This window comes from Tupaia chinensis, unplaced genomic scaffold (assembly GCF_000334495.1).
Source record: "Tupaia chinensis unplaced genomic scaffold, TupChi_1.0 Scaffold139585_1, whole genome shotgun sequence".
NCBI lineage: Eukaryota > Metazoa > Chordata > Mammalia > Scandentia > Tupaiidae > Tupaia > Tupaia belangeri.
Window position 1 is genome coordinate 130,011 of NW_006199468.1, and position 13,587 is coordinate 143,597.

Below are 13,587 nucleotides of genomic sequence, written 5' to 3' on the forward strand. Positions count from 1 at the left end.
GCCGGGCGCCGGCGGGTGACTCGGGTGAGACTGAGGCCAGCGACTGTGTGTGTTGGCGGAGGAGGGGCACGGAGTTTTGGGGGCGCTGCCAGCCGGAGGAGAGCTGCTAGGATTTGCGGACTGCCAGAGGGGGCGGATGGCTGGACCGCGAGAGTGGGGGAGCCAGAGTAGAGGAGCAGGTGAAGGCAGCACCGAAGGCAGGCGGCTCAGGAGCCGGGTCCAGGAGGCACCTGCGGGAGAGGTTTCTTGCGTGTCCCTGGTGGTCTAGTGGTTAGGATTCGGCGCTCTCACCGCCGCGGCCCGGGTTCGATTCCCGGTCAGGGAAGTTTTTCTTGTTTCCGGTCTCAAAACCGAGGATCTTTCAACCTCCTATCCTTCTGCCTCACGCTAACCCCTCTCATCTAAGAGGGGCACAGTCCAATCTGGCGCCCTCCAAGTCCTACCAAGTCCTGCCTCCACCCTCTTCGGACTTTCAGTTGGTCCCTGATCCAGAGAGTTCGCAGCACTCAGCGCACTTACGTTTCTCCTCCTGTGGCCGTCAACCCACACACTCACCTTCTCCACACACTCGATACACCCATGACAATACGACGCACACACCCAATGCTCACTGTTCTCTCCACAAACACACACCCATCGCACACCCAACCCACACGTGAACACACAGCTGACCCCCAGAGTCCGTGTGATCTTTTTTTTTTTTTTTATTTTTACCCCCAGAGTCCGTGTGATCTTGATGTGCTGCTGGCTTCGGTAAGCTGGTACCGGTTGAGAATTTTTGCATCATATTCACCAGGGATATTGGTCTGTAGTTTCATCTTTCCTTATGTCCTTGTCTGCTTTTGGTATCAAGGTGAAGGAGGCTTCATGGAATGAGTTTGGGAGTTCCTTCCTTCTGAGTATTTAGCAACAGTGTGAGGAGAATTAAAGTTAGCTCTTTAACAGTTTCGTAGAGTTCAGAAGTGAAGTCATATGGACCTGGGCTTTTCTTTTTTTCTTTTTGAGAGGTTGTTGCCATAGGGCACATGCACTCACCCGAAAGACAGAGAGAGACAGAGAGACAGAAAGACAGAAAGCGAGAAATTACCCTCTGGGGGGATGGCCACGCTGCAATCCCTTCTCCTCCATTCTCCTCTTGGGAATCTTGGGCATGCACGCACACGTGTCCAGCGTGAGTTCAAGCCACTGTTACTGGGACTCGAACTCACTCGACTATATGAGAGTCTAGCGACATAGCTATTATGCCATGTGTTGGCCCCAGACCTGGGCTTTTCTTTGTTAGGAGACTATTTATCACTATTCAGTTCCATCACTTTTTACCGATCTATTCTGTCTTTCTGTAAGGTTTCATCCTGACTCAGCCGAGGTAACGTGCATGTGTCCAGATTTTTCTCCATCTCATCTAGGGTTTCTAGTTTGCTGGCAGGTGGTCACTTGTTAGGATTCTCATAGTCTTTGTATTTCCGATACGTCGGTTGTAATGTTACCAGCTTTGTTACTGATTTTATCTATCTGGTTCCTTTCTCAACTTTTCTTGATTACTAAAGCTGATGATTTGAAATTTTATATTGTTTCAAAAAACTTAATAATAAAGAAGCAGCAGCAGCAGCTTTGGGATCATCAGATGGTATAATAGTTATGTTGCTGGACTCCCATGTAGTCCACAGCGGTTTGAGTCCCGGGAGCATGTGCATGCATGCCAAAGATCCCAAGAGAAGAATGGAGAAGGGATTGTGGTGTGGCCATCCCCCTGGGAGGTGATTTCATGCTTTCTGTCTCTTTCTTTTTATCTCTGTCTCTCCAGTGAGTCCATGTATCCTATAGCAAAAATCTCTCTCAAAAAAAAAAGCTCTTGTTGATTTTTTGGTATAGTTCTTTTATTCTCTATTTCATCTCTAATCTACTTTTATTTTAAATTTTGGATTCTGTTGTTGTTGCTTTTCTAGTTTCTTGAGATGTAATGTTAAGTTACCTATTTTCCATTTTTCTATTTTTATTTTTCTCTGAGCACTTATGGCTATGAATTTCCCTCTTATGGTTGCTTCTACTATGTCTCAAAGGTCATGGAGAGTGGTGTGTTCATTATTATTTGTTTGAATAAATCTTTTCATCTCAGTCTTAATTTCCTCAGTACTTTGGATGTCGTTCAGGAGTAGGTTGTTTAGCTGTCATGTTTTTGTGTATTTTCGAGGGCTCTTTCTGTGGATTATTTCTCTCCATTCTCCTCTCAGGATCTTGGGCACGCACACATACACACCCCACATAAGATTAAAGCTCGTAGGTCTGGAACTCAAACCCTGGTCAACCATGTGGAAATCCAGCAATGTAAGTATTACACCATCTGCTGGTCCCCTGTTTTGTGTTTTCTGGCTTCAATCTATTTCCCTTTAGTTTTCCAGATGTAGTATTCCCTTAAGTACTTATTGAAGAGCTGGCCCACTTTAGGTGAAGTTTTTCAGCTTTTGTTTATCTGGGAATTATTTTATTTCTCCTTCCCATTTCAGGGATAATCTTACCTACTGGTTATAGTGTTCTTGGTCAAAATTGTTTTTCTGTGAGAGTTTTGTTGTTGTTTTGGTTTTTGCTATAGGGCATGGCATGTGCACTCTCCACAGAGAGACAGAGAGGGAAAGTGCAAAATCATTCCCCAGGAGGGATGGCCATGTGGGAAATCCTTCTTCTCTAAAATCCTCTTTGGATTTGGGGCACGAACGCACACATGACTAGTGTTATTTTCAAGATGGCAGCTCTGAGATTTGAACTGAGGTTGATCATGCAGGAATCCACTGCCATAACCACCATGTAGCTTGCTGGCATGGCTTATCATTTTTTCCCTTGCCTGCATTGTTTCAGGAGGAAGGGCCGATGTTAGTCTAATGGGGTAACCTTTGTAAGTAATGTCACATTTCTCTTGTCATTTGTAGAATATCATCTTCCTCTTTGTTTGTTTGTTTGTTTTAACCATTGGAGAGGATCTTTTTATGTTAAATCTATTTGGTGTTCTTTATAGTTCCTAAATTTGGATTTCTAAATTTCTTTATAGTCTCTCTAAATTTGGAAAGTTTCAGCTAATATATCATGCAAGATGGTTTCTTTTTCCTTTTTTGAGAGGTTTTTTCTTTTTTGGTACACAGAATGTATGCTCCCAGAGAGACAGAGAGAGAGAACACGAGAAAACACCCCCCAAGAGGGATGTCCACACTGCAATCCTTTCTCCTTGGGATTTTGGGCACGCATGCACATGTGCCTGGCATGAGTCTCAAGCTGCTGGCTCCGAGACTCAAATGACAACATGGGAGTTCAGTGACGTAATCATTATGCCATCTGCTACTCCCTGGAACTTCTGTTAATTTCCATCTTTCAGAGATTCCATAGCCAAAACACTCTGTGAGGGGAGTTCAAAACGTTTGTAGAAAAATGGATTTCGAAGAACAGCAGATGGCTCAATGGTTATGTCGCTGGACTCCCATGTAGTAGCCTGCAGTTGGAGTCTCAGTTCCAGTGGCTTAAAACTCATGCTGGGGATGGGTGTGTGAATGCCCAAAATCCAAAGAGGAAAATGAAGAAGTTCCAGTGGCTTAAAACTCATGCTGGGGATGGGTGTGTGAATGCCCAAAATCCAAAGAGGAAAATGAAGAAGGAATTGTGGCATGGCCATCCCCGGGGGATGACTTCTGTCTCTCTCTGCCTCGCTGGTGAGTGCATGCATCCTATAGCAAAAGTCTCTCAAAAATGGAAAGAAAAATAAAAGAAAAATCGAGCTAAATGCTGAATTTATTTTGGTGCAGTACATTTTGAAATCCATGCCATGTTTTTCCACTTCCCATGAACTTTGTGAAGACTCGTAGGCTGCGTGTGACGTGTGCTCACCTGCCATCAAGCGTCTTTGATTCCCTCTGCCCTGCCTCCATTCAAGTTCTGTGAGGATGTAGCCTGGAGCATGAGGCTGCAAATCCTTGGTATCTAGTCCTAGAACATTCTCTTCCCATGCTTGTGCCTTTCAGGCTGGCTGCTGCTCCAGACCCCTCGACTGGTGTTCCAGGAGGGGGAAGCCATCGTGCTGAGGTGCCACAGCTGGAAGAACCTGCGTCTGCTCAAGGTCACATTCTTCCGTAATGGACAGGCCAAGTGGTTTTCCCATGCCAATTCCAACTTCTCCATCCCACAAGCAAACCGCAGTCACAGTGGTGATTACCACTGCAGAGGATTCATAGGGCAGACGGCGTACTTGTCCCGGCCTGTGACCATCACGGTGCAAGGTGAGAACTGAAGGAGCTGGAGGCCTGGAAGGATGGGTGCAGAGGGCCTAGAAGGATGGGTGCAGAGGGCCTGGAAGGACGGGTGCAGAGGGCCTGGAAGGATGGGTGCAGAGGGCCTGGAAGGATGGGTGCAGAGGGCCTGGAAGGATGGGTGCAGAGGGCCTGGAAGGATGGGTGCAGAGGGCCTGGAAGGATGGGTGCAGAGGGCCTGGAAGGATGGGTGCAGAGGGCCCTGCCAGCTCATTCCACAGCGATTGTAGAAATGGATGTCATTCAGTTAGAGGTTTATTATTATTATTATTATCATTGTTTTGTTTGTTTTGTTAATAGGGTTTGCACACTTGCCAGAGACAGTGAGGGCAAGGGAAAGTGAGAAATATCTCCCAGGGAGACGACCACCCCCAGGGGTGATGGCCACACTGTAATTCTTTCTCTTCCATTCTCTTCTTGCGATTTTGGGCATGTACGCACATGCACTGAGTGTGTTTTTCAAGCTGCTGGATCGGGGGCTCGAACTGCACAGTCAGCCGTGTGGGATCCAGCCACTTTACCTACCCTGCTACTGGCTGGCCCCATAAAGAAAAAATTGAAGCTATGCTTTGTATGGTGTTTGTGAAACTTAGGTGACCACGAAAACTTTTTCCTCTGTAACTTCAGAACACATGTGCCCAAGGCCCCCTGCAGAAACACTGACCTAAGGGTGATCTGAGAACAGAGAGGACGAGATCCTCGGAAGGCTTCTCACCACCAGCCTGCTCTGGCCTCGCTCAGCCCTTGACTTGGGGGGCTTCACAAAGGCTCCCCACTGGGGATCTCATATCCCAGATTCCTGCCTTAACTACCAGCATTTCCCACCCCCTGCCTCTCGTCCTAGGTCCGGCCGTCCCACCCATCAACGCGTGTTGGCACCGAATCCCTTTCTGCCTGGCGATGGGACTCCTGTTGGCGTTAGACACGGGTCTGTATGTCTCTGTGCAGAGAGACCTGCAAAGCATGATGGGAAGGGCTGGAGAGCGGCGCAGAGATAAAAAGCGACACTCCATGAGGCTGACCCCATGGGGAGATGCCAGGGACACGTCTGGAAGACCTCCCTGAGTGCACTGGGTAGTGTGTGCCCGTGGTCTGGGGCTGCCTGCGGGTGCGTGTGGAATGTGCTTCAAGATCCTGTCGGGGTGCTGCATCTCCCTCTCTCTCTGTCTCATTCATGGAATCAATAAATAAACTGAAAAAAATGAAAAGGGCTGTGAAAAAAAAGCTCAAGGAAAGACTGAGGGAGCTGCCAAGTCAGATGAGACCGGGTCCTCAGGACGGAGGACTCCTGTCCCAGGAGTGGGCCAGCAGGGGCAGCCGTCTGTCTCTCGGGGCCGTTCTGCCCAGACCTCCTGCTGGAGCGCACCCGGGCAAGGCCCCATGCTTTGGCCTCTGGACTGTAGACAGGCTCCTCGGTAGATTCCGCTTCTGCGTTCGGAATTCGCCCGCCCTCTGACGCCGGGCGGTGCTCTGCTCGTCCAGCCAGGCCCGGCCGTCACTCCCTCTCATGGTCACTGCGGCGCCTGCGCTCCCCGCACGCCCCCTGCCATCCACCCGCCAGCCTATCCTCACTACAATGACCTACTTTATTTAATTATTTTTCAATACAAGATCCGGTACATTTTTCATATCACTGTTATAAAAACGACTTAAAAGCCACATAGTGAAAATGCTTTCTAAGCTCAGTGCCGAGCAGACGCAGATGTCTCTTGCTTGTTTCGAGCTGGTTTCCCTCGTGGCCACAGTCGCTCAGGTCTCCTCCCACCTGTGCAAACTGCTCTGTGTCCCCCATTCTCAGGGCTACGAGGAGAGGGCGGTGGGGCGAGGGGCACGCTTCCCGGCCAGCGCTCCTTAGGGGAGGACGGAATCCGCCGAACTCCACGACCCGCGCTGGAGCCCTGCCGCTGGGCCTCGGGGGCCTGCCTGGCCCCCTAATTGTGCAGGAGTTTCCCCGCGGAGGCACCACAGTTCACCGCGGGGACCTCAAGACTCCCAGAGCGCAGCTCCTGGCGGGCCAGGCTTGCTGGCTGCATCCAAGCACGTGGGTGAAGCTGGCACTGTGGTTGGCTCGCCGGTGTCCCTTTTCCCTGCAGGAAGCGCTCAGTGATAACAACAAACTTTCAAGGGTTGTTTGCAGGAATAGACAGCCAAAGGGTTTCCGTAGTGTAGTGGTTATCACGTTCGCCTCACACGCGAAAGGTCCCCGGTTCGAAACCGGGCGGAAACATCTATTTTTTTCTTATTTTCCTTTCTTTTTCCCTGGTTCGGTACTAATCCCATAGTAGAACGCGCCAAGATCACGTGATTTTCTTTTCTTTTTCCCTGGTTCGGTACGAATCCCATAGTAGAACGCGCCAAGATCACGTGGGATCCTGGGCTTCCCTGTCAGGCAGGTTGGAAGGATACAACGCAGACCCCAACCCGCAGAGCGTCCTTGGCAGCGGGCGTGGGGCTGGCGGCGGACGAGGGCTCCCCTAGCGATGGCAGCTCTGCATAACCTGGTCCCGGGGCGGCGAGGCTACGCGATCCGCAGGCACCTGGGCCCAGGTTCTACCCCTTAGGTTTCAGGGGCCTGCCTCTCTGACAGCAGGAGGGTCCTCTTGCCCGTTGGGAGCCCCACGCAGTTGGAGTGATGGGCTCCATCCCGGGCCCCTAAGGTCCGGAGTTCTAGGGCAGCGCCCAGTCCCGAGCGGCCCATTCCTCTTTCAGATTCTGCTTCCTGGGCTGGGCCTGCCGCGGGTCTGTCTCAGTTACCGGAGCTGGACCCAGATCCAGCTGTCGCCCCGGGGGATCAGCTCGCTGCGTGCAGGCTGCAGGTGCCGTTCATCCGTGGGCTGGAGGAATGAACCCGGTGCCACCTAAAATTCCGTGGCCGTGCCTGTGAATGAGTGACAGGCGAAGAGAGAGGGAGAAACGGAGTTTACTTAGCTGGGTTCGAGTTCTGGGAGTGGCCGAGAGCTAACAGGCTCACAACCAGCTCCCGGAACCGAAATTTCCAGCGCATTAAGACCCTTACACTTCTCATTTGAGCCATTGCTAGCTACAACATAAATTCAGCTAGTTCGGTATTACTCCTACGCTCAGGACTTTCCCAAAATTGTTCTGCACACCTTTTTCCTGTCACAATATTTACGACCCTGTTTTCTGGTTTTGGGTTTTTGCTATAGGACATGTGCGCTCACTGGTGAGAGACAGAGAGTGGTAAAGTGAGAAATTACCCCCAGGGAGGGCGGCCACACTGCAATCCCTTCTCCTCCACTCACCTCCTGGGAATTGGGCACGCTCGCACACTGGTGGGTCGTGTGGAAATCCAGCGCCCTACCTGCTGGCCCCTCTCCCGTTTTTGTTCTGGACATGTTGAATCGGCTAATTCAGACTAGTGACTTACAGTGATGGAAGGACGCTGAGGTATTTTCCTCAAGCTATACTGTTTAGCATCTGCTAGTAGATACTGTGTTAAACCATAACAGTATTAGGATTTTTGTTGTTTAGCCTGTTACATTGTGTCCCTTGGGAAAACATTACTGGCTCTTAAGATTTCTCACCTGCCACCACAGTCTGGTTGCATTTTTGTAACTGTCCTAAGCAAGGGGTTTAATTTTGTTTTCTAAGCAGATAGGCTTATTTACCACCTTGTTACTATAGTTACAGATTCTGTATGTTACAGAAGCTACCAGCACCAGTTAACCTTTAAAGTATAAGAAAGAGAAATAATGTAAAGCAAAAAAAAAAAAAAAAAAAGGTGGGGTTAATTAAAAAAAGTTTTTTTTTTATTTTGGAGAGATTTTTGCTATAGGGCGCGTGCGCTCGCCAGACAGACAGAGAGAGACATAGAGACAGAAAGCGAGAAATCACCCCCCAGGGGGGATGGTCACGCCGCAATCCCTTCTCCTCCATTCTCCTCTCGGGATCTAGGGCACGCACGCACACGCACCCGGCGTGAGTTTTAAGCCACCGGGTCCAGGACGCGAACCGCGGTCGACTACGTGGGAGTCCAGCGACATAGCCATTACGCTAACTGCTGGTTCCCAAAAATATTTTTTTTGTTGTTATATACCAAACACGGTGTGTGTGGGAGGCCAGGATGGCAAGTTACTCTGTCCATCACCTGCACCCAACCTATCTTCACTGTATTTCTCTTCAGGATTTAAGTTGTCACCATCCAGTTGTGAGTCAAGAAAATTGTGAGTTCTTTCTCCCTTCTGCCCCTCTGTCTCTCCCCACAGGGAATCCTAAGATCCCTGCTTTTAAATTAGGTGGAAATAAAGGATTTTCCCCCTCTAATTTGTCATAGGATATCAGGGGCCAGCAGGTGGCGTGGAGGTTGGAGTGGATGGATCCTAGTCAAATCCTGGACCAAGTGACTTGAAAATAATGGTGGGGGGAACCAGCAGTTAGCGTAATGGTTATGTCGTTGGACTCCCACTTAGTCGACCGGGGTTCGCATTCCCGACCGGGTGGCTTAAAACCCATGCCAGGCGCGTGTGCGTGCGTGCCCAAGATCTCGAGAGGAGAATGGAGAAGGGATTGCGGCGTGACCATCCCCCCTGGGAGGTGATTTCTCGCTTTCTATCTCTCTGTCTCTCTCTGTCTGTCTGGCGAGCGCACACGCCCTATAGTGAAAAACCTCTCAAAAAAAATTTTTTTTAAAAAGAAAGAAATAACAGTGGGTGCTGTGCATGCATGCCCCAGATCCTGAAACACCTCTCTGTCTCCGTCTCTCTCCAGCTAGCAGGCCTGATAAGAGCTGTTACAGAACTCTACCCCAACTCCAGCATGGTGCACAGACCGCTCCAACCTGGCACAAGGACGACTTGTGCATGGACGTATGCCAGACAGTGCCTGTCCGACCCTGGGCTGACACCACCCCTATTACTGATCCTGCGGGCCAAGGATAACTGACCCCCAAAATGTAACACCTGGGCACCTCACCCCAAAATCTGTAACATATTATTTCAGACTTCTTTGACTTTGTGGTATCCAGCAGTTGTCCTATTCCAGGCCCAAATGAACTTTTTTTATTTTTGGAGAGGTTTTGCTTTTTTTGTGCTATAGGGCGTGTGTGCTTGCCAGAAAGACAGAGAGAGACATAGAGACAGAAGGCGAGAAATCACCCCCCGGGGGGATGGCCACACCGCAATCCCTTCTCCTCCATTCTCCTCTCGGGATCTTGGGCATGCACGCACACGCGCCCGGCGTGAGTTTAAGCCACAGGGTCTGGGACTCGAACCGCGGTCGACTACATGGGAGTCCAGCGACATAGCCATTAACTGCTGGTCCCCAAATGAACCTTTTTTTTAGAATTAATTTATTTTTAATTTATTCACTCATTTTTAATTTGACAGACAGAGACACAGAGAGAGAGAGGAAGTGAGAAAGCAAGGCGTGGTCTAGAAGTCAAACAGTGGTCAGTCCTGTGAGAGTATCCAGTGCTTAACTACCATGCCACCTGGCTGGTCCTCCAAATGAATTCTTTTCCAGTTCTTTGCTCCAGCCTTCTTTGTTCAGATTGACGTCAGGTTCTGCTACTCCCTGCTCTGACAAACAATGCCGTCATGCATTTTTTTTAAAAAAGAATTTTATTTATTATGTTTAAATTTGTTATAGGGTATGTACATTCACCAGAGAAAGAGAGAGAGTGAAAGAGTAAGAGAGCCAGTGAACGAGCAAGCTGCTGAGTTCAGGATTTGAACCAAGGTCAGCCATGTGGGACCCCAGTGCTTTAACCACGTGCCACCTGCTGGGCCCACCATCACACATTCTTTAATAAACAAATATTTAGGGGGCCAGCAGGTGGCATGGTGGTTAAGGCACTGGACTCCCACATGGCTGCCTGCAGTTCGAGTCCCAGACCTGGTGACTTGCTTTCTCACTTTCTTTCTCTCTCTTTCTGGTGAGCATACATCCTCTATAGCAAAGTTGAAAAATATATATATATATATATTGAGTAGCTTCTATATGCTAGGCCCGGTTCTAACCTCTGAGAGTTCAGTAATTACAAAAAGAGACCAAAAAAAAAAAAAAAAAAAAACCAAAGAATCCCTGCCCTATGAAGTTTCCATTCCAGTGGGCAAGGCAGACAATAAGATAAAAATGCATAGTACGTGTGATAGTGCAGTATCATTTATAAACAATTGTTCTCCGTCCTGTTACAGGATGACTCGTGATGATACCCAGGCTCTTGGTGTTTCAGACAAAGAATTGAGCAAAACACGCCAATAGTGAAAGCAAAGGAGAGTTTATTAAGTCAAAGTCAAAGTGCGGTCCCGAGAGGTAGGAGCGTCCCTGAGTGGACCTGGAGGTCCATTCTACAAGGCCTGTAACTCTCTCGTCACGGCCTGCCCCGCTCACTGCTCGTTCTCACCTCATGGCTCTAGCACATGTGGCTGGGCCCACTGCCCCATCCCACAGGCTGTGTCAACTAGGGCTCGATCAGCTAGACATCCCCACTCGGAACCTACCTACTTTACGTTGGGTGGGGAATTTTCTGTCCTGATCGATCTTTCTCTCTCTTTCTTTTTTCTTCTTCTTTTTTTTTTTTTTTTGAATTATTTATTTATAATTGTTAATTTTGACCAGAGAGAGACAAAAAGAGAGAGGGAAAGGGAGAAAGCAAGCTGCCAGGTCCAGGAGTCAAACCAGCATCAGCCAGGTGGGAATCCAGTGCCTTTAACCACCATGCCACCTGCTGGCCCCCTTTGGATTTTCTATCTGGCCACAGAGACAGAGGCTCCTGTCCCTTTTCCGGCTTCCATTTGCTGCATTTCTCCTGCCTCATTTGCTTCATTTTCCCCTGAGAGCCTTGATTCCCATAAATATTTTGGAGGAGTTGAAGGTCAATGTTCCATTTTCTGTAATTGCTCCATGATGGAAAGGAGTGTTGGCCCTACCTATTGGGGACCATGGAGCTCTCCCTATCTGATCTAGGCGGGAGAGTGGGGCCAGGGCGGGTGGCCGAGTGAGTCCCCAGGGGCGTCCTGGGGAGGGCTGCTGTTGGTGCCGGATGGCTCGCAGCAGGATTCAGCGGAGGTCCAAGCACAGGATTCATTGGTATCACTGTCGTCTGATCAACTGCAGTTTTCCAATTTCTAAGCAAGAGGAGATAAAGCTAGGAGATTTAACAGACAGGGCCCAAAAAGGAGGGTGAGAATTAGCATTAACAGGGGTTCCGGAGAGTCAGCAGTGAAAGGAACCAGTTCCAGATTATTATTATTATTATCATTATTATTATTATTTTAATTTGACCAGAAAGGGAGAGAGAGAAAAGCTGCCAGGTCCAGGACTTGAACCACGGTCAGCCATGTGGAAGTCCAACGTCCTTAACCACTATGTCACCTGCCAGCCCCCGGTTCCAGATTTTTAACCAGCTTCTCTATGAATGAATCTGACAAATGCTGACAGAATCATAAATCAATCTGATTAGAGAGAGACTGCTCTAAGGCACCTAGTGGTCATCTTTGGGTAGTGTCATTAGTTCTTTCCTTTTTAAAGATATTTTTTCCTAAAGGCTGCATGTGCTCACTGGAGAGATAGAGAGACAGAAAGTGAGAAATCATCCCCTGGGGGGAATGGCCATGCTGCAATTCATTTTCTTCTCGGGATTTTGGGCACGAATACACATGTGCCTGGCACGAGTTTATGCTGCCGGGTCTGGGACTTGAACTCAGCTACATGGGAGTCCAGCAACATAATCATTATGCCATCTGCTAAGGATTAGTACTTCTAGTGAAACAGAAAAAAAAGAAGGGGCCTACACCCAACTTACAGGCTCTTCAAATCTCCCAAGGACGGATGAATCTTCTCTATGAGGTCACATAGGCCGAAGCAACAGCTGCAAGCACCATGATCAGGAGGAAGAGGAACATCACAAGGGAACCACCATGCCCCCTTAGGACACAAAGGAAAGGATTTGCAGAAAACGAAGTGTCTCCATGGTCTGAGATGTGAAGGGGATGCTGCCCGAGGGCTTGCTTCTACTCCCACCAGTGCATGCCGCCGCCTTTGCCTGCCTGGGATATCCTCATGTCCAGGGTTGTGTTCAGTTACCCCAACATGGGAAACTTTTTTCTTTTTTTCTTTTCGCTATAGGGCGCATGTGCTCGCCAGACAGACAGAGAGAGACAGAGAGACAGAAAGCGAGAACTCACCCCCCCAGGGGGGATGGCCACGCTGCAATCCCTTCTCCTCCATTCTCCTCTCGGGATCTTGGGCACGCACGCACACGCACCCAGTGTGTTTAAGCCATCAGGTCCGGGACTCGAACCGCGGTCAGCTACATGGGAGTCCAGCGACACAGCCATTACGCTAACTGCTGGTCCTGGGAGACTTCTTTTTACGTGGCAGGTGCCCTAATGGCTTTATGGTGGCTGAAAGAGAGAAAAAGAAAAAAGTTATCTCTCACTCTATGGCCTTAACGGTCGATGTAGAGGCGGGGAGAGAAAAAGCCGCCAATACCGAGACCCATCAGCCCTGCCATGGCCCACTGCGGTCCAGACGCAACGGAAATAAAGATGAAAATGACAGAGGTTGAGAAACACAGTAGAGGGGTTCCCAGGTGGGGGCTACCTCCTGGCCGCTTCAGCACAGTATTTGTTGCAGAATGGCTATCCAGGTTCCTGGCATTCGCAAAAGGATTGAACTAAACATGCCAAGAGTGAAAGTAAAGGATAGTTCACTAAATAAAAGTGAAAGTACACTCCTGAAAGGGAGAAGGCCCAGGGAAAGAAAGGAAGAGAGGCTCAAGGACCCAGCAAGCGCCTTGCACGGGGCTTATAATTCATTAACCAGTTATTATTGGCTGGGCCTACTAATTGCTTTTTTCCCATTGGCTATATATCAAATGCGGCTGGACCTCCAATTCATTTCATTGGCTACATCAAGCGTGGCTAGACCCCCCGTTTGTCTCATTGGCTATATCAAGTGTGGTTGGGCCCTCTCTGCATTCATCTCATTGGCCATATCAAATGTGGCTGGGCCCCTGATTCATCTCATTGGCTGTATGAAATGTGGCTGGGCCTCTAATTCATCTCATTGGCCAACAGCTAGACATCCCCCACTGAAAATTTCCCACCTACATTGTCCCAACCCCGGGGGACAGCCAAACAGGTTTCCTGAGTGAAGGAGTGAGAGCCGGGACAAGCGGCGTAGTGTTACAACACAGAGACAACAGTGTCATCTGTTTATTGTGGGTAGCACGGTACAGCACAGAGACAACGCAGTGTCATAGCTCTTAAGGGTCGTGTCATCTACCATGAGCAGCACAGAGATTATGCAGTGTTACAACTCTACAGGGTCGTCC

General features: G+C 49.2%; 1 protein-coding gene and 2 non-coding genes across 3 annotated transcripts in view; all 3 read left to right on the plus strand.

Annotated features, from left to right (window-relative positions):
* The window catches only part of LOC102468977 (low affinity immunoglobulin gamma Fc region receptor III-like), a 6,971-nt gene extending 1,167 nt beyond the window's left edge, over positions 1-5,804 (plus strand). Inside the window, exons 2-3 of the mRNA XM_027765736.1 lie at positions 3,974-4,259; positions 5,134-5,804. Of these exons, the coding sequence (XP_027621537.1) occupies positions 3,974-4,259; positions 5,134-5,354 (507 nt within the window). The 3' untranslated portion in view covers positions 5,355-5,804. The remainder of the gene's footprint in view (positions 1-3,973; positions 4,260-5,133) is intronic.
* TRNAE-CUC (transfer RNA glutamic acid (anticodon CUC)) lies at positions 254-325 on the plus strand. The gene has a single exon. It is a non-coding gene; the product is annotated as a tRNA-Glu (tRNA).
* Positions 5,805-6,443: 639 nt separating the features above from the next.
* TRNAV-CAC (transfer RNA valine (anticodon CAC)) lies at positions 6,444-6,516 on the plus strand. Its single transcript has one exon. It is a non-coding gene; the product is annotated as a tRNA-Val (tRNA).
* Positions 6,517-13,587: the final 7,071 nt, after the last annotated feature.